General features: G+C 38.0%; 1 protein-coding gene across 2 annotated transcripts in view; it reads right to left on the bottom strand.

Moving 5' to 3' along the window:
• Nucleotides 1-9,123: 9,123 nt before the first annotated feature.
• Nucleotides 9,124-22,732, bottom strand: part of KCMF1 (potassium channel modulatory factor 1) — a 49,827-nt gene continuing 36,218 nt past the window's right edge. Inside the window, exons 3-8 of one of the 2 annotated variants that reach the window (XM_063455804.1) lie at nt 19,931-20,070; nt 14,282-14,386; nt 13,782-13,883; nt 12,914-13,088; nt 11,810-12,092; nt 9,124-10,329 (exon numbers count right to left, since the gene is read on the bottom strand). In XM_063455804.1, coding sequence (XP_063311874.1) covers nt 10,068-10,329; nt 11,810-12,092; nt 12,914-13,088; nt 13,782-13,883; nt 14,282-14,386; nt 19,931-20,070 — 1,067 coding nt within the window. In that variant the 3' untranslated portion in view covers nt 9,124-10,067. The remainder of the gene's footprint in view (nt 10,330-11,809; nt 12,093-12,913; nt 13,089-13,781; nt 13,884-14,281; nt 14,387-19,930; nt 20,071-22,732) is intronic. The other variant, XM_063455805.1, reaches the window with a different exon arrangement.

Below are 22,732 nucleotides of genomic sequence, written 5' to 3' on the forward strand. Positions count from 1 at the left end.
CGATTTCGTGGCACTCTAGGCTCCTGCAGTGCCCCCCTCCCTCGCGCCCCATCTCGCACGCGGTTGAAGATGTTGAAACCTCTTCAGTCACTTACCTGAATCCAGCACTGATGTAATGGCCACGCTCGCATTGGGATTTCCCTATCGGTAAAATCTGATGTTGGAGGTCCTAATGCAGAGTGTGAGGACGTCCAGCGTCAGATAACGGACCAAAGGCTTGTTTCGATTCCGGAAGTCCCTCTAGTGGCTGTCTGGTAGATAGCCACTAAAGGTAGAGTTAACCCTCAGAGGTAATTATTGCAGTTTCTCAGAAACTGCAATAATTACCACTGTAGGGTAGAGGTACATGGGACATTGCACCCAGACCTCTTCAATGAGCTGAAGTGGTGTGGGTGCCTACAGCGTCCCTTTAAAAATAAAAACTTCTCTTTGTGTTCCCTGTTTACTGTAGCCTATCGCACAACTACCTCTTTACAAAACAACACTCATGCGGGTCCATGTGGCCTTCACAGGAACAGGATGACAACTTGAGATATTTTGTTCTCACGCTCAGAAGCTACAACCCACGGTCTTTACTAGATAGGAATGGATTGTTCTTACCTAGGCCAGGATATTGAGAGTAGTGCTGCAGAGTTGAAAGCAGAGCAGGATTGGAGAGTAGAGGTTGTGGTGGTGATTTGCAGTCATGGACTGCACAAATGATATCCCAGCACACCTGGTTGAGTTATTAGAGGACCTGACTACCGAATCCACTTTTCAAGGTAGACTTCAGTATATTTGTCTCCCTTTTAACATTGCAAAAATACAGATCTACTACCCTCTCATCATATTAAATTTGCATGGGACTTCCCGTTTAAGCGTTTAGCTTTTCAAAATGGCAAGACAGTAGCTTTACTTTCAAATGGGTATTCTACATGATGTGTGAGCTGCTTCAGAATCACATTCGCAAGACAGTAGCTTTACTTCCAAATGGTTGTTCTAGACGAATTGTGAGTTCCCTCAGAATCACGTTCGCAGAGAACTTTGTTTATCCTGCTCAGGCCTGCCAGCCCTACAACATCTCCTGCAGGAGTGCATCACTGTAGAAGAGTACCCCACACATTCTCGTCCTTCCAAAAAGCCCAGATTTTGGATATTATATTGGAGAAGACTACTTATGGCCTACCGGCCTTCTCTATTCCAGTACCCCTGTTGGTTTCTTTTGGATCCCTCGTTCTGTTTGTTACTTTTGTTCAACTTGTTCAATTTTTTGGAGGGCTTGTGTTTTTAGCTATCAGATTGTACCTGTTGGCCACTGTAAGTCCTGCTTTTGCTACTACATATAAGATATTAGACTTGGAGGTTTATTTTAGTCCAAACTGCAATTCATTGGAATTTGGTCCAATCAGATGATTTGTCGAATTCCCGAACTCTGAGTCAAAATTTATCCGAATCATGAACCTCCTATTTAGTTCTTGAAGGCGTTATTCAGACTTGAATCTAAGTACTGTCGGTCATTCCCATGTTCATGTACATTGTTCTCTCACCTTTTTAATTCCCTATGTCCTTGGTGATGCTCGGAATGTCTCCTACTCTCCTTGCGTGTAGGTCCTCCCATGCTTCCAAAACATCTCCGATGCCTCAAGCATGAACTCCACTTCAACACCCTGATCTGTACTTCTACTTACTTGTTCATCGAATGCAATTAAGTTAGTTTGACATGATAATGCAGATTTTTGCTTATAACAATGTTCTCCTAAATGAATTCCTAAAAAAATGTACCTTAATAACCTTTCAAATACTTTCCCAGCCACAGAAGTTAAGCTCACAAGTCTATAATATCCAGACAGAGTCTGATCTTTTTTGAATATCAGAATATGTGGGAGGCAACTACAAAGGTTTCAGTTTGTGTTACATGGCAGGAACAGCATTTGTTTTAAACATGCAGAACCTCTACTGATCTATGTTGGATATTATGTGGTCACCATAGTGTTTATTTGCACATGTGATGGACCTGCTCCCAGATCACATTATATTGTAGGGAAATTGGTGACCTCTTGACAGTGGTCTTTCATAGGTCATTTGAATGTGATTGAGATTCCCCTCTCATTCTGAAAGATTATACAATAAAATTACTTTAGTGGCTCGCAGATACCTTGTTTCAATATGGCTTTGAGATGAGAACGCCTCTCTCTGTGGCTCACAATCCCCTGGACCCCTGGTTACTGTATATATCAGAACTGCACGCCATTTGGGGATAGACTCTTCTGTCTCCTGACAGTTGGTAGGCAGCTCTTTTTTAAATCTCCCTTCTCTTTCCTTCCCTTTTCTCACTGATTTTTGTTACTGTGACCTATTACATAAATAAAGTTGTGATGCTTATAATTTCCTTTTTTTTTTTTTTTTTGCATATTACCATATTTTTTGTTTGGCTTGTCTCTTAAATAAAGAATTAATAGAGAATAAATATATATAATACACAAGATCCAGTGCACTCACCTATCCACTAAACAGCAACTTCAGTGTTGAAATTTTTTTTTTTTTTAAAACACCTATATATAAAGAGGTGACAAACGTCTCCTGGAATTTAAAGATTAATTATTACACACCCTCAATATATAACAGAAGAGGCTTTATTTTACCCATAGATGGTTAGAGGATCCATGGTCCCAGGGAAAAAAAGAAAGAGTGAATAAACAATTAAGCTATAAAAATAGGTATAAACAAATATACAGCCTTAGAAGAAAACAATTTGTTTTATTTTTTTAAATTAAAGCGATTTCCTTCAGCAACCTGAGACTTTGCACTGAACTAAATCATTTCATGCCCTTCAAGTATCTGTATCCAACCAGCACATAAGATTAAGGCTCTAATTGAGTCGGAAATTCTCAATATAAAGAAAATATGTTCTTTGATAGACATTGGGTGCATACAGGATAGTTTTCTTAGACCTCTAAATACATGATGCGCATGTAATCTTGGCACTTAGCGTGTTAATAAATATAATAGTTGATTTAGAATTGGGCTAGCAAAACACAGTGCCAACAACAGCCATGTCCAGCGATCTAATTGTGTATCTGCAAAGCAGGCAAATAACAGATGATAGGGGTCAGTAGATAACGCCTCTCTCTCTATCAGTGCTATAGTGGGATGTCAAAGGAAAAGTGCTTTTGATGACTCACCTGCTGAGGTAGCAGAGAAAAAAGAGAATTATGATAAAGAAGGTTATTCTTTGTTCTATACTCCTGCTCGTACCTGATTAAAATTGTGTATTTTTTTTCTTTGCTGCTGAGTTTTCAGTAAACAAAGGATTAAATATATATGAAGTGTTCTGTATTGCATTAACATTTTGAATTTCTTGTCTCTTGCACTTTTTAATTGCCTGCTAGAGACTCAAGTAGCATCCTGTGTGTAGTTAAAATTCAATAAAAAATTGCACTGCCACCAAATATTATTTGAGCACTTAAGAAAAAAAAAACAAGACCAATGGATACTTCTAATAGTTGAGGATTTAAAAAAAAAAAATAGTAATTTTTTTTGACTATAAGACTCTCCCTTTGCAAGTTCCTTACCCTCCTCAGATAATTATCTCTCAGTCTGATATGGTTCTTGTCCCAGAGGAACTCTCCAGCCTACGGGACATGGGCGTCATTTAACCAATATATGTGAGCAACATCTTTCTCATCCGCAAGAAAACAGGAAATGTGGACACTTGAACATGGAAGGCATTCATCTGCTTCAAAAACAGAATTGGTGTCCACCTTGACTTTAAATAAAAATTATCTACCAGTACCAGTTCACAAAGTCCATCATTGTTTCTTTCTCCAATTGTTTTTTGGAATGAAGATCTTTGGCAGTCCGCATGCCTTACGGTATGTCTGTGCTTGGCCCCTTGGCGCTTTACGAAACTTCTCAAACTTGTTTGGGCCATTAGCAGAGAAGGCATTTGTTCGGTTGACTTTCCGGGCACTGGAGTTTTTCAGCGTTGGGATGTTTGCAGAGGATCACTGATTCTGAATCTGTTTGAAGTGAATATCTTTATCCAAACTCCCTCAGTTGTCTGCCGAACCAGAGCTTACCAGAGCATTTTCTCTAAGGTTGGCAATGGTTGGTTATACATCCCCTTTTTTTGCTCTCATTCCACATGTTCTCCAGATCATACTGATTAGAGATTACTTGTGCTTTTCCTCACCCGACTCTGGAGAGCTTAACCATGGTTTTCATCTCTCCTGGAGATGTCAGCGGCAGACTCCATCCATCTATGTATCACATCTCTTCATACGAACCTGCTGGACATTACATGTCCTCAATTGCATTTAGTGGGATGGACAATTTCAGGGTTTTCTGAAGTGTGTCAGTCTTATTAAACACAGCTAGGTCCCTCTTTCAGAATTCCAGGGCCACTCAGAAGTATTACATCAGCGCATGGAGAACATGGAGTGGTTGGTGTCTGGCACAACATGTTGATCCCTTTATTGCTCGTTATAGCCATTTTGAATTTTCTTGGCAGATCTTTTTACATTGCAAGTTGTACTTTTCCATTAACGTTCTCCATTTAGCCATTTTTTGGCAGTTTAAATTCCGTCATTGGTCATTCCTAATGGCAAGGATCTTTTGGTTAGTCGATTTAGTACATGAGCTTTTAGGATGTTGCTATAGTTTTTTTTGTTACTCCGAACTTGGCTAGATAATTGAGTTACCCCTTCACTAAATGTTAAATCTGACTTTTTTATTGTTTGTTAAAACGTTCAGGCATTCGAGATTAATGTAATCTTTTTTTGCCCTGAAGAGGTCACTTTCTCGGCGAATCACCAGACTAAATATAACACGCAATTAGTATCCCTATATCCTTAATGACCCTGCATTATGTGTTGCTCACTGTATGCAAATTATATTTCTATGACTGAGTAGTTCGGGTCTTTGTTTTATACTCCACATTTGATTTCCTACACTCGGCCCCATTGTCCTGCTTCTGCACCTTCTTTGGCAGGATGGATTCACTGGTTTCTCAAGTTTGCTGGCACTGATGGTTCCTTTGGAGATCCTGAGTCTAGAAGCAATTTAGCAGATATCCTGGCATCTGATTTTTGGTCTTGAGAATCCACTTTTCGTACTTTGTATTTTGAACTCATCAACCTTACTATTACTAGATTGTTAGAACAGGGGTTCCCAACCAAGTCCTCAAGTACCCCCTAACAGTCAAGTATTTAGGGATTACCCTGTTGTGGCTAAAGTGTTTTTTTTTCTTCTTTTCTTTCTAAGAACACATTAGACACAACTGGGTAATCCCTAAATCCGGGACTGTTAGGGCGTACTTGAAGATTGTTGGGGGAAAAACATTAAAACCAGCAACTATGAAGCCTCATTTCTTTTCATGAAATTACTTAAATTGCATTTCTGTGGGATCAGAAGAAAGCGGACTATGGGAGGCATTACTCTCTCTATTATGCCTTATGGTCATATCAGATTAGTTGTTTTGTTTCTCACTGAAATGTATTATCGCTTTGCTGCTGCGGTGTCAATAAATGAAGGGCTAAGCAAATATGCACCTCCTTCCTGTCTTTAATACAATTATAAATATATACTACCAGCAAGGCTGAGATAATCTGCTATTAAACACACTGTGCAAAAAGGTAAGCTAAAAAACTATGTGCGTCTTTTTCAGGATATAAGGGGGGCTGTGGGAATCTCAGTCAAGGCAGGTGTGGCTAGGGCTGCATAAACAAAGTGATTTCTCTCTTAAATAATAACAATACAATATTTAACCAGGAAAGGTACATTCAGATTACTCTGGTTTTGAAGTAAGTCCTGGGAATGTTACCTTAGCCCAACATCCAGGGGAGAACAGAGACTACATGGGCATGATCTATACACCCAAAACACTTCCATAAGTTATTTTGGTGCTTAGAGTGGGCCTTTAAAGTATAAAAGAAAAAGGATTTAATCAGCAAAACGTACAAGAAGCATCATTCAATTATTATTGTATTTGTCCCTTTAATACACTACCTAGACACCTTTGCTGAATTTCATAGCATCTCTAATTTTCCAGAAATAATTTCTGGATCATATGGCACAGTTATACCGCACTGTTTTTCTTCAGAGCTGAAATCTAAACGTCCTACTTTGGCCATTACACACCGATGAGTGTGTGGGCGCCCTCTGGAGGTCGTGGAACATAGCTTCATTATCTGGTATTTTGTATTTCCTGGAGGCTCTGGCACATAGCGACATTGCCCATTGTTTTACTACAAGAAACTCCTAAAACAGGGGTGCCCAAAAGGTAGATCCCCAGATGTTGTAGAGCTGCACCTCGCATTAATGCTAGAATTACAAAGCATCGTGGAAGCTGTAGTTTTAAAATATCTGGTGATCTACCTTTTGGGCACCCCTGCCCTAAACAATGTATGTTTGTCACTACGCAGTGCAGCATTCCTGTTGAGGAATATTCCCTAAAAATGTGTTTCCAGGTAACAAGTTCTAAAGGACTGAAACATGGGGATTGATCTCTGGCTTTACAGTCAACAAATCATTGAACGGCTGTATGAAAAGCTTGGAGTATCTATCAATTAAATAACATACAACAAACGCGGTATAACTGTGCCTTTGGTTTTCACACTATTTAGTCTATGGGGAAATATCAAGTTTCATTACTCTTAAGTATATTTCAGATGGAATGCGGCTAGTACTGATTGTTGCAATGTTTTCACATAGGATGCTGGATTTCTCCCCCATTCTCAAAGCTGTGTAAAGCAGGAACAATCCTTCAACCATTTCCATGTTAGCCTATGTTCTTGCCTAGATTTATATATATATATATATATATATATATATATATTAGTTCAATAATATGAGTTGCTTTAATACAACAGTAAAGCCAATCTTTGAGATATCACTACGTGTAAATATTTAAATGTCAGTCCTGTGCAGAAAGATTTCCGAGAAATGTTACCTTGTTAGAGACCTGTACTGTAAGGATTTAAAATCATATTATGCTTAAATTGTATTTTTTTTTTTTTAAATAAGTACTAATATTTAAAAGGCAACTCCACTAAAGAATGTGGCATTCATCAGAGTTTTAAAGGTGTTGGTGTCCAATAGATCAAAAAAAAGAATTTCCCTTTATTACCTGACCATAATCATGCTATGGATTCACGAGACGTGTAACTTGTACAGCTGTATGAATCAATATTTGCTTCTACAGAAGTCCTACACTTAATACTGTTGGCAAAGTGTCCAATGTAGATGTGAAACATGTTCAGTTTCAGCCGTGTGGTGGTACGTCTTTCTCCTTTTCCCAGTTTGCCTATTTTCACTGTTCATGTACAGATTTTATGTTTTTTTTTTACTGATAGAACATGGAATAGAGAGATGATTGCTTTAATGTTACCGTTTGCCACATTGAGGGGTGCAACATTTGGTTATATTGTTCAGTTTAAATCTGAACTGCCACTGCCTATTGTTGGCAGTCCACTATGCACGAGAGACAAATGGTTAATTTTTAATAACTGAGAAACATCTATTTGAATACAACATTCACATCGGTTAGACTACGTAAACGTAAAAAAGTGGAGGATGCATAATTTCTTCTCAGGTCCTCCTGAGAAATTTGATATTGCTGCATACACCTCTATGCATGACTATTTCATTATGGTTTTATTATCATGCTTCATTCCAGTTGCTGGTCACAAACTGGGAAAAATATTACAGCCATACATCAGGTTTCTATAAGAAAATGTATTATTTTTCAATTGTGTACCAAGAAAATAATTGCTTTTCTGATTTATTTGGATGAGAAACAAAGTAATTATGACGTAGAATACTTCCTTAAGACCTTACCATCAACCAAAGGCTTTCCATCTCGCCTGTTAAGAGGAAGGAAGTCTGCATTGATAAAAAATAAATGAAGAAAAATAAAAAACAGAAAATCAACTGAGCAACAGTCTTGAAAATGCTTTATTGAACTGAACGTATAGCTGTAAATGTGCAGAATGTGGTTGAAAAGTCTACAGCTTAAAGAAACTGTTATTTTTTTTTATTTTTTTTGGAAATCCTCAACAAATAAAAAAAAAAAAGTTAACCGGGCTAAAATGCTACAGTGACTAGAGGACATGAATCAAATCTCCACTTTAACCTTTTAGCACCATAAGCATGGCACATAAGGCTCAAAACATTCAAGTGCTACACTGTGCATAAATACAGTATATTCTGAGCATTCTGGGGAAATGTGAACAGCTGAAACAATAACAATCTTAGTGCTTCGATTCAACACTATTGTGTGTTACAATATATAACGGTTATTCGGAGATCATACTAACCAGTGTGGAAGTCTGAGTTTTTTTATTCTAGGAGTCATGTGACGTTGCCAAGATGAATTAATGTAAACTTGTAAAAGCAATTGAAACGAGGGATAGAGAGACAGAGAGAGAGAGAGAGAGAATTAAATATAGACATGATCATGTGAGTGAATTTGTAGATTGATCAGAAGCTGTGCGCACGTTTGTTTATTTTCTTTATATTCTAAATTTACATTGCAAAAAACAAACCAAAAAAAAATAAATCTGCTATCCCTTTTTCGGGCCCTTTATGAAAGTCTATGCACAAAAAGAACACTGTACATATTTTTACATATAGGATTAATAGTATAGGCATGTAGGTGGCATGATTTAATCAAAAGGCTTTTTTACTTGTATGCCGAAAAAACAGAAACAAAGTAACAATAAATAAAAAAGGTGCTACGTTAGCAATAGGAATTCCATTGTTATATATCAACAAGTGTGGGAATCAAACCCTCAAGCTCTTCTTTTGCGGACAAGTCTCTGCAAAACTATGAAGCAAGTAAATAAATAAGAAAAACTCAAAAAAAAAATATGATTGAGAATGTGAAAGGTATTTTTTTCAATTTTTTTTTTTTTTCTCTTTCTTTCGTTAAACCAAGACAACAAAATCAAAGCAAACTTTAGTTTAAACAGCAATTAAATGAATGTGCCTACACCTGGATAAAACATGTTTAAACAGTCAAAACAGTTTTCCTTCTAAACAACCTCGAGCAAAAAATAAAAATAAAATAAAAAAAGCTCCCTCCCCCCACCCTCCCCACCCCCCAAAAAAAATAAACAAAAATAACCCCTCTTACAAAGGAAAAAAAATGCTGAACAATGAACAAGTTTGGAATAAGGGAACACTACAAGCAAAGTCTGACAGTGACCTAAACTGTAATCTGTAATGTTATAGTTCAGGTGAAAGTTCAAAATGAAATAGAGAGGGGCAAAAACCAAAAACCTTTTAACACCAACCACAAGGTGATTAATGTGATTTAATACAGATTACGATATTTGCATGAAACTAAAAGGCGAAATGCCCTTAAAAAGACACACAGTTAATGCCACTGCAGAGTCTGCCTGATGTGCTTTAAACACTCACATAAAAACTTTTATCAATTACATTATTCAAAAGATCCATGGCTACAAACTGCTAGTCAACAGTTAACATTGCATGTCGTCGGGTGCTGTAACCTTTTGAATAATGCTTAGGAAAGCTTTGGGATTTAAATGGCTTTACGACCTTAAAATTGAAGCCAGTTTTCTTTTTGTTTTGTTTTTTCTTTTTCTTAATGACAATGTCACTAAAAACTCATGCACGCTGCAAAAAACCTCATGCAGTAGTTATGGTAAACCATCCAAGCAGTTTTTATTCATTAATATTCATAAATACACACAGCAGCTTCATTAGAGATTTTTGTTTCCATATATTTGTTTTTTTATTATTATTATTATTATTTTCCTTGTTCAGTTTGAATGTGGGAGATTAGGAGAGCCTTATTTATTTGTTTACGTCAAGGTACAGGAAGCAGGACGCTGCCTCTGGTACTGCTACCTATGTTTACCTGCTAGAAGTAAAAATTAGTTAAGTGAATTATATATATTTGCCTCTCTTTTTTTCATATTTTTTTTTTTTTTTTGAATGTACACAATGTAACAAGAGTGACAGACCGGAAATTACAATCACCAAAACAAACCCAAAGATAGTTGTTTGTCCACTTTCATTGGCAGTTACAGCACAGAGGACATTGTCTGCAAAGGGGGATGTCATCAAAGAGGAGGTGGCGGAGGCTCGTTTCCTTTATTACTCTCTTTTAGATTAAGGTTTTCTAACGCAACATCTAAAGGCATAATATCTACACATCCCATTGCCCCAAAATCAGCTATTTCTCCCCGCTCGTCCTCATCGGAGGAAGAGCTCTCTTCCTGCATCAATGTTGACAGGAGGAGCTCCTGCACAAACAGGCTGCGGTCAGCTCTTTCACTTTCTATTGACTGTCTTTCGGCCTCCGTCATCTTAGGATCATTCAATCTGCACACAAAAAAAAAAAGTGAGAGTACAGATGAGATGACAAATTCAATATAGAAGAGTGATGCAAATAGGAATTTGAAAAGGTAATTTGTACATAAGGTTTGGAGTAATTCAAGTATAGATGTCAGTCCATTTAAGTATCCCAACCAAATACATTAAATATATCAGACACCACAAAGATTCATGATGTAGTCAATGTAAAATTTGGAGACATCACTCACCATATCTCCTTATCATCCACGTGGGTGTAGAACACCCACCATTTGTCTGCCCGCATCCTTAGTAAATTTGCCCTGCTTGAGAATTTCAAAGTGAATTCAAATTTAAGCCCAAATATAGCTGAACTGAAACCATAGCCAAATTTAAATGGTTCCATTTTGGTCTTAAATGAACACTGCAGCATTTTAATGTGTATTCCCAATGCTATAGTGCCGTTCTTGTAACTTCCTGGTTTGATTAGCACAATGGAGCTAAACTCAAGAGGCAGCTATTGCCCATAGCACCTGCTTCGCAAAGACTTTTCATTGTGCTGCATTGGGAAGTCTGTGATTGGACAGAAACTACGTCTGGGCGGGGTTAGAATGGGAGGGTCTACACAGGCAGCAGACAAGAGAAATGCAGCATGTGCAAGCTGTTTATTTAGATATACCCTCATAATGCATGCATGTTTTCATATTGGTTGCATCTATTAAACAGTGATTTTTATTTAAGTAAATAACCTTGCTGGTGTCACAGCTTGCAAACCATTGTAAAACACAGAAACGTCTGTAGTGACCACTACAGACAAATACTGTGCTATACTGTACTACAGGTGAGTGATAGGTATACCAGATATACACACACACACACACATCTTAACTTGCAAGGGGATTGTACCCCATTCTATTTTTCCTACAGCTTATTAGTTCACTTCACAATTTTCACAAACCTGTCCAAATTTGGATGGTGCTGACAGGTTGTGAGTGGCTTAACCTACCACTTGGAGTTTATAATTGCCTTCTAAATTTGGAATTATTTTACTTGAATAATGCAGAAATAAAACTCACATTCCCATGGTAGTAGCGTTCTTTGTGAAACTGGTCAATAAACAACATTCTGACAAATAGATTAGATAATGCACCAAAAGACTCCTTACACATATATGCTACAATAAGCTGTATTAAAAGGCTTAGGGTGCTCCTTAAAAGATTTAATCACTATATGCCGGCTTTCCTGAATACCTTAAAAAAATGTAAAATGCAAAAATGAAAAACCACAAATACTATCACAATGATTCTATCTATTGTACTACATAGGTGTAAGGAAATTGGAAGGTTAAATTGTCATTACTTTAAGACTCACTTTCTTATATTTCAGGAAATATACATCCTAATAAAATATTTGTTTGTTTTTGTCTCCGTCACATTTGTCATACACCAGGCACAGCATTATAAATCTCTCCCTTTTTTTATTCCTAAACACTGGTGTAAAATCCACATACCTTGTGAGAAGGAACTGTGAATTCTGTATAGTCTGTTGATTGTTTTCCGTATTCGATGTGTTGGTTGTCGCTGTTGATTGCGTAATTGTGGTTGTGACACCACTTGCATTGTTGCGCCGAGTTGCGTTACGTGCCGTCTCTAGTTGTTGTCGTGCTGCCTGTGCCTGCTGCCTCTCAAGCTGTAACTGCATCTGCAGTTGTTGCAGCTGTGATGCGGAAGGGCCCGAGGAATTAAGCTGTCCTCCTGTTGAACGCCTCACTCCTGATAATTGAGATAATAGTTCTGCCCAGGAAGACAAAACCGCATTATATATAGGCAAAATTTACAGAATTTATAAAACACATTTACCAATTCATTTGTGTTTCAATAACCATAAATAGTGTACTTGGTATGCTTTGTACATAGATCTAATTTAAGGCATACTTCTATAGTTATATGAACTCACAATAAATGACAAAGTTGTTGCAAAATCTAAAAGCATGGTGCATAAAAAAAAAAAAAAAGGTTTGTCTAATCTAATTTTCTATGCATGAAAGCAACTTGTTATGTTATGTGGAGGATAACACTACCATCTCTTAGAGGAAAACTCCAAACACCTAATGCACTTTACTTTTATGTATAAAAAGTGTGTCCTCTTTTTCATTTTACAAAAAGTGCAGATTTCAATAGAAATTGGCACTTTTATAAATGAACCTTGTTTCATCCCCCTGACTGTCAAACAGACAACCGGTCCTGTTACTGCATAATTGTTTAGCTCAGTGGAGCGGGGGAGAGGGGTGTATTTGTAGTTATGTCTACAACTCCATTCATCTAATCTCATGGAATTACGACAACGTTGCCTAAGCGGGACCTAGTCTCTTGCAATATTATTCTGTATGTCAATTACTTTTTGTCACAAATCTATATTCTATAATTGTAAAGTGCTGCAGAAAATATTATGCTCAGCTTTCAATGAGAGACTTAGGACTGGTTAGTTGATATCAGATACTTCATAGTTGGGGCAGAGCTCAACGGAGGATTTTTTTTTTTGTTTTTGTTATTTCATTTTGACGAGTGTGGATTTAATAGCAAGACTTTTTATGTTGAGAGAATATGCATAATACCAGCTATAGGATCCATTGCTTCCCTGTTGCTGGGAGAGTATGAACTCTGTGATGATGAAAGCCCTCCAGTGGAACTGCTAGTAAAGTGCATGTTTGATCTCCGAGCTCGAGGTCCTCCCAGCCCTCGGCCAGGGTGAAACATCCTTCGTACATGCCGAACTCCACTGGATTCATCGTGGACAGAAGTTAAGAGGAGTAACATTGACAGAAGAAACGCTTATAAAATAATGAAATTAAACACACAAGATATGTAGAGACACAATACCTTTTTCTCAGTACGGTTTAAGTTTCTTTCATTTACCTGACTGCAAGATCGGTCAATGCCCATAATCAATATTTTAAATAACTACATTGAAATGCTTACTCCAAACACTATGACCACTTGAGAGATTTCAGGCAGGCTGCTGAGGGAACCTGGCCTTGGTACTGGAAAGCAGGTAAGTTTTCAGGAGGGGACCATGCTAGTAAGGGTTACTCTAACCAAAAATGGTGTTTTTATTTTGAGTAACACCTTAAGAGCATAATGCTTACTTTAAGAAGACTGTGCCCTAAAATTACCTTTTGAGTTAAGAAATATTGTTTAAAAAATTAGTCCACACATTCAGGAATTTAGGGTGTCAGAGCAATCTAATTGAAATACCAGTTTCCTTGTGATTGCATTGGGCAAGAGATTTGATAAGCAATTCCCTTTTTACAGGTTTCCTTAGTGAAATATAAAGATCTATGTGGATCTGCTGTGATGGTATTCATGGACCATCAGTTCTTATCTGAAATGAACATTTCCACACATATACTCATGTTTACATTCCACAGGGACAATTCACCTACGTCAGTAGTAATAAAATGTTAATAGAGGACAAAAGGATATTAAATCCCTAGGAGCTCTGTGTTCAAGTGTAAGATGGGCAGCAAAGTCATCTGTGACATGATTTGGATCTCCTCCAGGTAATGCTGCACATATGGGACAAATCTGCAAAGACAAGAATATGAGACCATGTAAAGATTAATTTTCATAACCAAGGGGGATCCATTTTGTGCAATAAGAAATATGCTATTATCAGTCACTCAAACTATCCCAGGTTAAATACAACAAAACCGTATCCACGTGCTTATGTCAGATAGTGTTAATGAACTCACCATAGTGATAAAGCCCTGGTAAACTCCCCATAATGAATGATTTATAGTAGCAGCACTGTGTTGTGAAATTCAGTGGAGACCTTTAGAATATTAAGAAGTGGAGTTGCCGTCAAGCGAAAAGGGCCAGTACCCAGTAAAGGACATGGTTCTGCTACCATGACCATTTTAAAAAAAAATATGCCAATGCCTACCACATGGCTGGGACGATTTGTAACAAGCAATATAACCCACCCTACTACGCATGCTGTCTTGGTGTAGATTGTCAATTCCTCTCACATAAGCCATGGCTGTAATTGCTCCAGTAAATGTCTCCTCAGAGTGCTGATCAGATGCACGCTATGTGTGATAGAGGAGATATGAAATCAGATTTTTAAATATTTCATCACATAAACTGCACGTAAGAACAGCACATCAAAGACTGCCAATTCCACTGGCATGTTACACCCTTTAAGGGAAACTCTGAACTCTGCAGTGGTTATGTTGCCACAATTCACATGGTGTCATTCAACAGTAAGCTGCTCTGTTTGGTGTCCATGATCCTTATGGTCTGCACTGATAAAGTGGAAGTTCATACTTTGGCACTAGCAATATTAATTTTGTGCTGTTTTGCACATTATTCAAGTCCAATGAAACATTTCCAAAGTTGCACAAAATGTACTTTGCTAATGCCAAAGCATGATTTTCTGCTTTAGCATATTCATGGACACTGGAAGGACTGCAGGTGTTGACAGAGCCACGTAAGTGTCAACAAATGTGTAAACAGTTTACCATGGTATGGTGACAGGGTACTCTTAGCACCATAACCACTGAATTGGTCTGCAATAGTTATGATGCTTATATTGAGTACAATGTAGAGAGAAACATTTGAGGAGTGGCACGAGAAGAGAGCATGGAGGGAAGGCATTGGTCAGCAGAAACTAGTAGAGACAAGAATGGGGTGAAATAGAGATAATAGGGTAAGGTGAAAGAGGGATAAACTGTTTTGTAATACCTCAGTTAAAATTTTCCCAGTTTCAGAATGATCTCAACTGTTCTGGGCAAGATAGTTGATAGAAACATTTAAATACATAAAGGGAAGCAACACAATAAAGGAGACCATATTTAAAAGAAGAAAAACTACCACAACAAGAGGACAGAGTCTTAAATTAGAGGGGCAAAGGTTTAAAAATAATTTCAGGAAGTATTACTTTACTGAGAGGGTAGTGGATGCATGGAATAGCCTTCCAGCTGAAGTGGTAGAGGTTATCACAGTAAAGGAGTTTAAGCATGCGTGGGATAGGCATAAGGCTATCCTAAATATAAGATAAGGCCAAGGGACTAATTAAAGTATTTAGAAAATTGGTCAGACTAGATGGGCCGAATGGTTCTTATCTGCCGTCACATTCTATGTTTCTATGTTTCTATAGTTATGCTACAGTAAATATTAAACACTTTGCAGTTTCCTGGGACCCATGTAAAAAAGACATGGGGATCAATTTTTAGGTCCTGACCCATGGACTAAGAGCCAATAGATTAGTGGTTTAAAGCTAATGACAGGGCATGGGATTATAGCATGAGGCTAGGGTTGGGAATTGCAGTACAAGTATATGGCTGACTGGCTGGCCGGCCTAGGATATGGTTATTATGGTAGGGCTTGATGAATTTCCCTAGAATTTATGTGCTGGAGTCAAAGTTTTCATTATGGAGACATCCACAAACTGTAAGTCATTCTCTACCCAAGATATCTAATCATACCACATCAGCTGCTATCATGCACATATTGAGCAAATCACTCACACACACACACAAACGTCAGATGGACGAGACATCGTTTCACTTTGTACCATTTGGTATTACCTTACGTGAGTGCCAACTCCCAAGGCAGAACAAAATATAAAGGCATGCATAGCGCATGAACTTTGATGACAGATTGGTAACCTCACCTTCAGAGGATATCAAGTTCCCTAAGCATGCAGTGACCCCCACAATTCACTTCAACTCTTAGATCCACGTTCCAATATCTGAGCAATGGACAGTTGTATTGGCTGAACTTAAAGCAGTGCAACAAGTATTGCATCTGAGGACACAACTGCGAGACCCAGAACAACGATACAAATCGACCACAGGCAGAGTAATACTATGAAAGGGGGAAGCAGGCAGCTCAAGGGAAATCTCTCATGCAGGCCATATCCAAAACCAAACCCATTAAGAAGAGCATGGTGATGGAACTCGTTGTAGGTAGACACACAGGAATTTGATAAGCTGGTATATACGAAAGGTTGCATCCTTGTCCACCTAGAGAAGAATGTTGTCTAAGTAGGAGTAAACTGGCAAGACCATGAGCTCAAGCTATCATGGCCCCTAAGAGTTTTGTAAAGACAAATGGAACAGTGGCCAGAGCAAATGGCCACATCACAAACTGCTAATGACCTTTAAACCTGGGTGAAACAAGATGGTGACTGAAAAGATGAGCACCAGAAGGTTCAACTTGGGAGCTTGGAGAGTAGACCATTTCTTACGTGGTCGAGTTCCTGGAGAAAAAGTCTCAGAATATCCTTGCATCAAGCACATAGCCAAATGTAACCAATATGAAATTGAACTCTTTTTAGGAGTTCTTTAGAGTAGACTGAATAGAAAGCAGCCTCCATCTGGTCATACCACAAAAGGCAAGTGATTAATGAGGCCAAATGCATGACGTCTTTTACAGCATGCCTTCCAAAATCTTATTTATAGGGTCATTAAAAGAGGAATTGTCCTCCAGATATATAGTGGTTTACTAGATGAGACATATTATAGCGCTATCTGCAGTAAGGTCTGGTGACCAAGTAAATGTGTTTGAAAATATGATGAAAGTTCAAAAGGAGACTAATGGCATCTCCCAGATTTTGTTAATAATGGAGCACACTGCTTGATGTACTGGAAAAAAGCATTGGTCAGGCGATATGGCCTCGTAAAGCTTCAGGGTCAAAGACACAGTTGTGCCAGAGGGACCCAACAAGATAGTTATGCCCCAGAGTGACAAACTTACTGTGGGGGAAAAAAACTTCTAAAATGAGCAGAATGAGACACAGAAGGCATGGTAGGCAAACAGCCTGCACACAACCACTACAATTAGGAAACACATATATTGTGACAAATGTCAAAATTAGGGGAGCGTCAAAATAACTTCAATGGTATCCTTTATAGCAGCACTTTCATTTCTACTCTTACAGGGCACCAAGATATCCAATAGATCTGCAACCTCATCCACAGAAATGTCCAAAAGAGCAAAGGCAACTGATATCCTTACCTTTCTTGTCACTTTACCCCACTCCCTCTAGCATGTAAGCTCATTGAGCAGGGCCCTCCACCCCTTTGTTCCTGTGTGTCCAACTTGTCTGGTTACAACTACATGTTTGTTCGTCCACCCATTGTAAAGCACTGCGGAATTTGTTGGCGCTATATAAATAATACAATAATAATAATAATAATATGGGCACAGGCTCATAACTCCAAACTGACAGGTTGGCGGAGGAGAGGTTAATAGTATTGATAGGAGTGCAATATGCACTGAAAACAGCGACAGGCAGTGCTGGCTATGGCTGCAAGGCCACGTGGCACTGGCTGGTCATCACGGCAACTAATACTGAAATCATGAGCTGTATGTAAAAAATATTTAGTTTTAGTCAGTATTTTGACTAAAAAGCTATTTGTTTTGGTTGCAGTTTAGTCATCTGAATTGTTTTAGTTTTAGTCTAGTTTGAGTCGACTAAATCTCAAGTAGATTTTAATCGAAACGACTAAAATCTAATGGGTTTAGTAAAAGCCTCTGTCTCTCTTGCCCCTTCCCAAGCCCCTCTGTGTCTGTGTGTCCCTCCAGCCCCTCTAGGTGTCTCTCTACCAAGCCGTGGTCTGTCTCTTTTGCCCCTTCCACAGCCCCTCGGTGAAGTGTTAATTTTGGCGGCAAATTTCAATTTAGTTTTAGTCATAATCTTTTGACTAAAAAGCAGTTTTAGTTACTTGAATTGTTTTAGTTTTAGTCAACTAAATCTCAAAAATATCGACAAAATTACCACTGCTACGGACACCAGTTTAGTCTTGTTTAGTTTAGTTTTGTTTTCAGCCTGTATATACTTTGTAGGGATCGACCGATATTGATTTTTTAGAGCCGATACCGATAATCTTTGAACTTTCAGGCCGATAGCCGATAACTTGCCGATATTCTGTACATTTACCATTTTGAAAAAATAAACTATTTCTAACGGTAAATGCACAAAATATACATGCCACATGTAGTGGATGAAGTGTATTTAGACAGCGGAGCTGTGTGTGTATTGTATGCAGTGTGTATTTGTGTAGTGTGTATATATAGTGTATGCAGAGTGTATAGTGAATGCAGTGAGTGTTTGTGTAGTGTGTATATATAATGAATGCAGTGTGTGTGTGTGTGTGTGTATAGTAAATGCATAGTGTGTGTTTGTGTAGTGTGTGTATAGTAAATGCAGAGTGTGTGTTTGTGTAGTGTGTGTATATAATGCAGTGTGTGTGTTTGTGTAGTGTGTGTATATAATGCAGTGTGTGTGTATGTAATGCAGTGTGTGTGTGTGTGTGTATGTAATGCAGTGTGTGTGTGTGTATGTAATGCAGTGTGTGTGTGTGTGTGTGTGTATGTAATGCAGTGTGTGTGTGTATGTAATGCAGTGTGTGTGTGTATGTAATGCAGTGTGTGTGTGTGTATGTAATGCAGTGTGTGTGTGTGTGTGTGTGTGTAATGCAGTGTGTGTGTGTGTGTGTGTGTGTAATGCAGTGTGTGTGTGTGTGTGTGTGTGTGTGTAATGCAGTGTGTGTGTGTGTGTGTGTAATGCAGTGTGTGTGTAATGCAGTGTGTGTGTGTGTGTGTGTGTAATGCAGTGTGTGTGTGTATGTAATGCAGTGTGTGTGTGTATGTAATGCAGTGTGTGTGTGTGTGTGTGTAATGCAGTGTGTGTGTGTGTGTGTGTAATGCAGTGTGTGTGTGTGTGTGTAATGCAGTGTGTGTGTGTGTGTGTGTGTGTAATGCAGTGTGTGTGTGTGTGTGTGTAATGCAGTGTGTGTGTGTGTGTGTGTGTGTTTGTGTAGTGATGTAATTTGTGTAAAATGGGGGGGGATTTTTTTATGTTAATTATTTTAATTTTTTTTATATTTACATTTTTTTTTTTCTTTTGGTCCTCCCTCCCTGCTTCTTACCAAGGAGGGGGGATATAGTATTCCCTGGTGGTCCGGTGGTTTAAGTACCGGACCCTTCGTGCCGCGCGGAGCATTGCCATGGTAACCTTTGGCAATGCTCTGCGGCCGCGGGTCTCGCGAGATTTACACTGGGGAGCTGCAGGAGCTGCTGGCAAGGTAAGTCAGCGCTTGCTGCCGGCCCCTCCAGGACCGCCAGGCTTGTAATGAGCCTGGCGGTCCTAGGAGGTATTATCGTCAATATCGGTAGCTATATTGGCCGATACCGATATTGCCGAAAATACAGAATATCGGCCGATAATATCGGTAAAACCGATAATCGGTCGATCCCTAATACTTTGGCGAGTCTTTCTCACCTATTTTCTAAAAACCTCACAATTGCACATTATCCCGATCAACAGTAAAGTTTATGTTATACGTCACTTAATGCTGACTTTCATGTTGGGTTATCTGCTTGAGAAACAAGTAAAAATTTGAGTCCGTTTTCATTTCAGATTAAATTATTATGCTTACAAAGATATTCATTAAACCTTGGACAACGGACACTGTAATAACAAATTTCAGGTCAAAATAACTGCTCAACAGTTTGGGCTTAAAACTTGCAATCATAGCAATATGTATAGACAACACTGCCACGAAAACAGATACCACAAAATAAGGTGCAAACAAAAATAAAGAGCATCCAAAGAAAATGCTTACCACTTCTGTGGACGTTTCTGCGTGTTCGGAAGTGACGTGTTCTTGTAGCGAAGTTTCTGTATAACCCATTTTACCGCAATAAGGACAAGTAAAAGATTGTGGCTGCTCTACAGAGAAAGCTTCACCACCATAGTATAAATCTGTAATGGAAAACCGAGAAGAAGAAAAAAGTATTAAATTGCATGTACCGCTTATTTGGACATAGTATCAATAATGATACAAATATATCATAATTATCTGGTTTAAATTGCTCTGTCTCCTAAATCAAGATGTTTTATAAACATTGAAAATGTTTTGGTTTTTTTTGCAACAAAATTAAAAGGTAAATAAACAATCGGGATGTCACTGAGTTCCAAGAGAGAATTTAACAAGTTTGAGATAATGTTTATACACATACTGCAAAATGTTAGCGATGAAGCAGCAAGCCCCTTTTGGAAGTTGGAAAATATAACAACTGATGCTAAAGGCAACAAATTGACAGAGGATTAGCAATATTCCTAAAATTATTTATTATTGAGGATACTTACACATTCATATACAGTACCGTAGAGGTTTTCTGGTACTATATGTACCATACACCGGACCCTCTCCACCCCCCCAAAATATAATAAATAAATAAATCAGTGCTGGAGTTAAAGGACCACTATCCCTGAATAGCCACTAAAAATGACCTAATGATCTATTTTCCATCCCATTATACAGTGGGCATGGGGCTGCTGAATTCTCCGACATTTCCCACTTGTCCTGTAAAAGGGACGGACAACCACTGTCAATGACGCAAACCTCAACAAAAACATGCACATAAATAGACTTGCAGACTCTCATTAAAAAGCCTCCAAATTGGTGTCCTTGATCAAGCGTGTGCACCATTTTACATACAAATTAGCACTTTTATATACTGCTGTTAGAAGGATACCAAGCGGAAGTGCTTTTGGGGTGTGGAGTGGTCCATTAAGTGCACAGTCAAGTCAGAGTGCTTTAAAGGGACACTAAAAGCACCAAAACAACTTTAGCTTAATGAAGAAGTGTTTGTGTACAGATGATGCCCTTGCAGCCTCGATTTATCTCATGGAACAGTGTTTGTTTTTTTTTGTTTTTTTTACCAGTGTGAAGAGATACAAGCCACCTCACATAGTGCATCAAACACAGTGATTTCAGTGCCATAATATGTTGAAAGCAGTCTTAATAGTTTTAATGCAGACATATAAAAAAAATAAAAAATTAATGTTAATCTGGGAATGAACTAAAACTAGTCTTCAGTCAGAAGCATGCTCTATACATCTATGTAAGCTGCTGATTATGGTAAAAAGTAGGTGTGCCTTAAATGTTTCTCTCATTGAAGTGTGACTTGGTCCAAAAAAAGGTTGGGAACCACCGCCAGAGAGAATCTGTCATTCAAATATATATTAAAAAAAAAAGCTTAATGGGACACTCCACACTTCCCAAATAAATAAAAATCACTGTTTAGTAGATATATAAAGGTACAGGTTATCAGGGTTTTTTTTTTTTTTTTTTTTTAACATTATTGCCAGACTACAGAACATTTTTTTTTACTATTTAGTTTCTCTCGTGTTGATAAGGTCTCCAAGAAAAAGTGCCGTAGGATATAGAAACAAAGTCGGGAGTAGTAGCCTAATGTAATATTGGAATATTTGTTTTACCTGTCCTGTGGGGCTTTGGGCAGAGACAGTAGGAGCTACCCATCAGCATATGCTGCCATGGATCTTAGCGAGGAAAAGAAAAGAAAACTAGACAGGAATCCATTTTTCTCATTTAAAAAAAATAATAAATAAATAATAATAATAAAAAAAAAGCAATATTGGAACTTTATTATTTTACCAATTTTCCAGAAAACTGGATCTTTGGTCTTCAGAAATAGGAAATTGGAAAGGAGTGTGTACAAGTAACAGATAATGAGCAATTAAAACATGCTAAATGTATGACTATGCATCATTCCGTACATTACTATTGTACAATGTTCTGCAACATAATTCACTGACCATTTAAATGAGAAGAGGTGTTCTGGGTGCCTATAGCTCAGTCTTGTGCACACAATGTAAATATATTAGGCAGTGCTGTAGAATGTTACAGTAAGTTGGTTTATGCTAAATTATTCTTTATTTGAAAATGTTTATTGAAAAGAGAATTACATTGTAATTCTAATAATATGTTTTGTGGAGCCATTTCTATTGAATTAGAATAAAAAGCACCCCTTACAATTGTGGACACTTTAATGTTAAACATAATAAAGTTTTACTGTCAAATGTGTGCAGAGTCACTGGCATTTCTGAATGACATACAGAAATGCATATTAGAAAAGACACACCACTACAAGGTAAATAAAATATTACACAAAATGAAAATTGATGCACAGTACAGCTGCATGTGTATATGAAGGATGCACAGGAATACTTGTTAGAAAAGACTGTCACAACTAAAGGGGGATATAAAAACCTTATATATACACATACATCTATATGTTTTTCGTGTACATGTGCTTCAGGATAAATCTAAACCCTACGATAGGACAGTCAGAGTCAAGTCAATGTTGTTAAAGCTCAGATAACGCAAACAGGAAAAATGTGGAATGTAGTGAAGAAGAAAAAAAGCAAACAAAAAAAAACAAAAAAACTAATGGCATTTTACTGATGCTGATTAAAAGGTGTATAGATTATTGGGCAATTTCACTGCTCAATTCTCAGCCATTTAGAAGTTTCTATTTCTGTTTATGCAGCGCTAGCCACATCTCCCCTGGCTGAGATTCACAGCCTGTATGGGGGGAAAAAAATGGTTTCACTTTCA

Source organism: Pelobates fuscus, chromosome 5 (genome assembly GCF_036172605.1).
Source record: "Pelobates fuscus isolate aPelFus1 chromosome 5, aPelFus1.pri, whole genome shotgun sequence".
Classification (NCBI taxonomy): domain Eukaryota; kingdom Metazoa; phylum Chordata; class Amphibia; order Anura; family Pelobatidae; genus Pelobates; species Pelobates fuscus.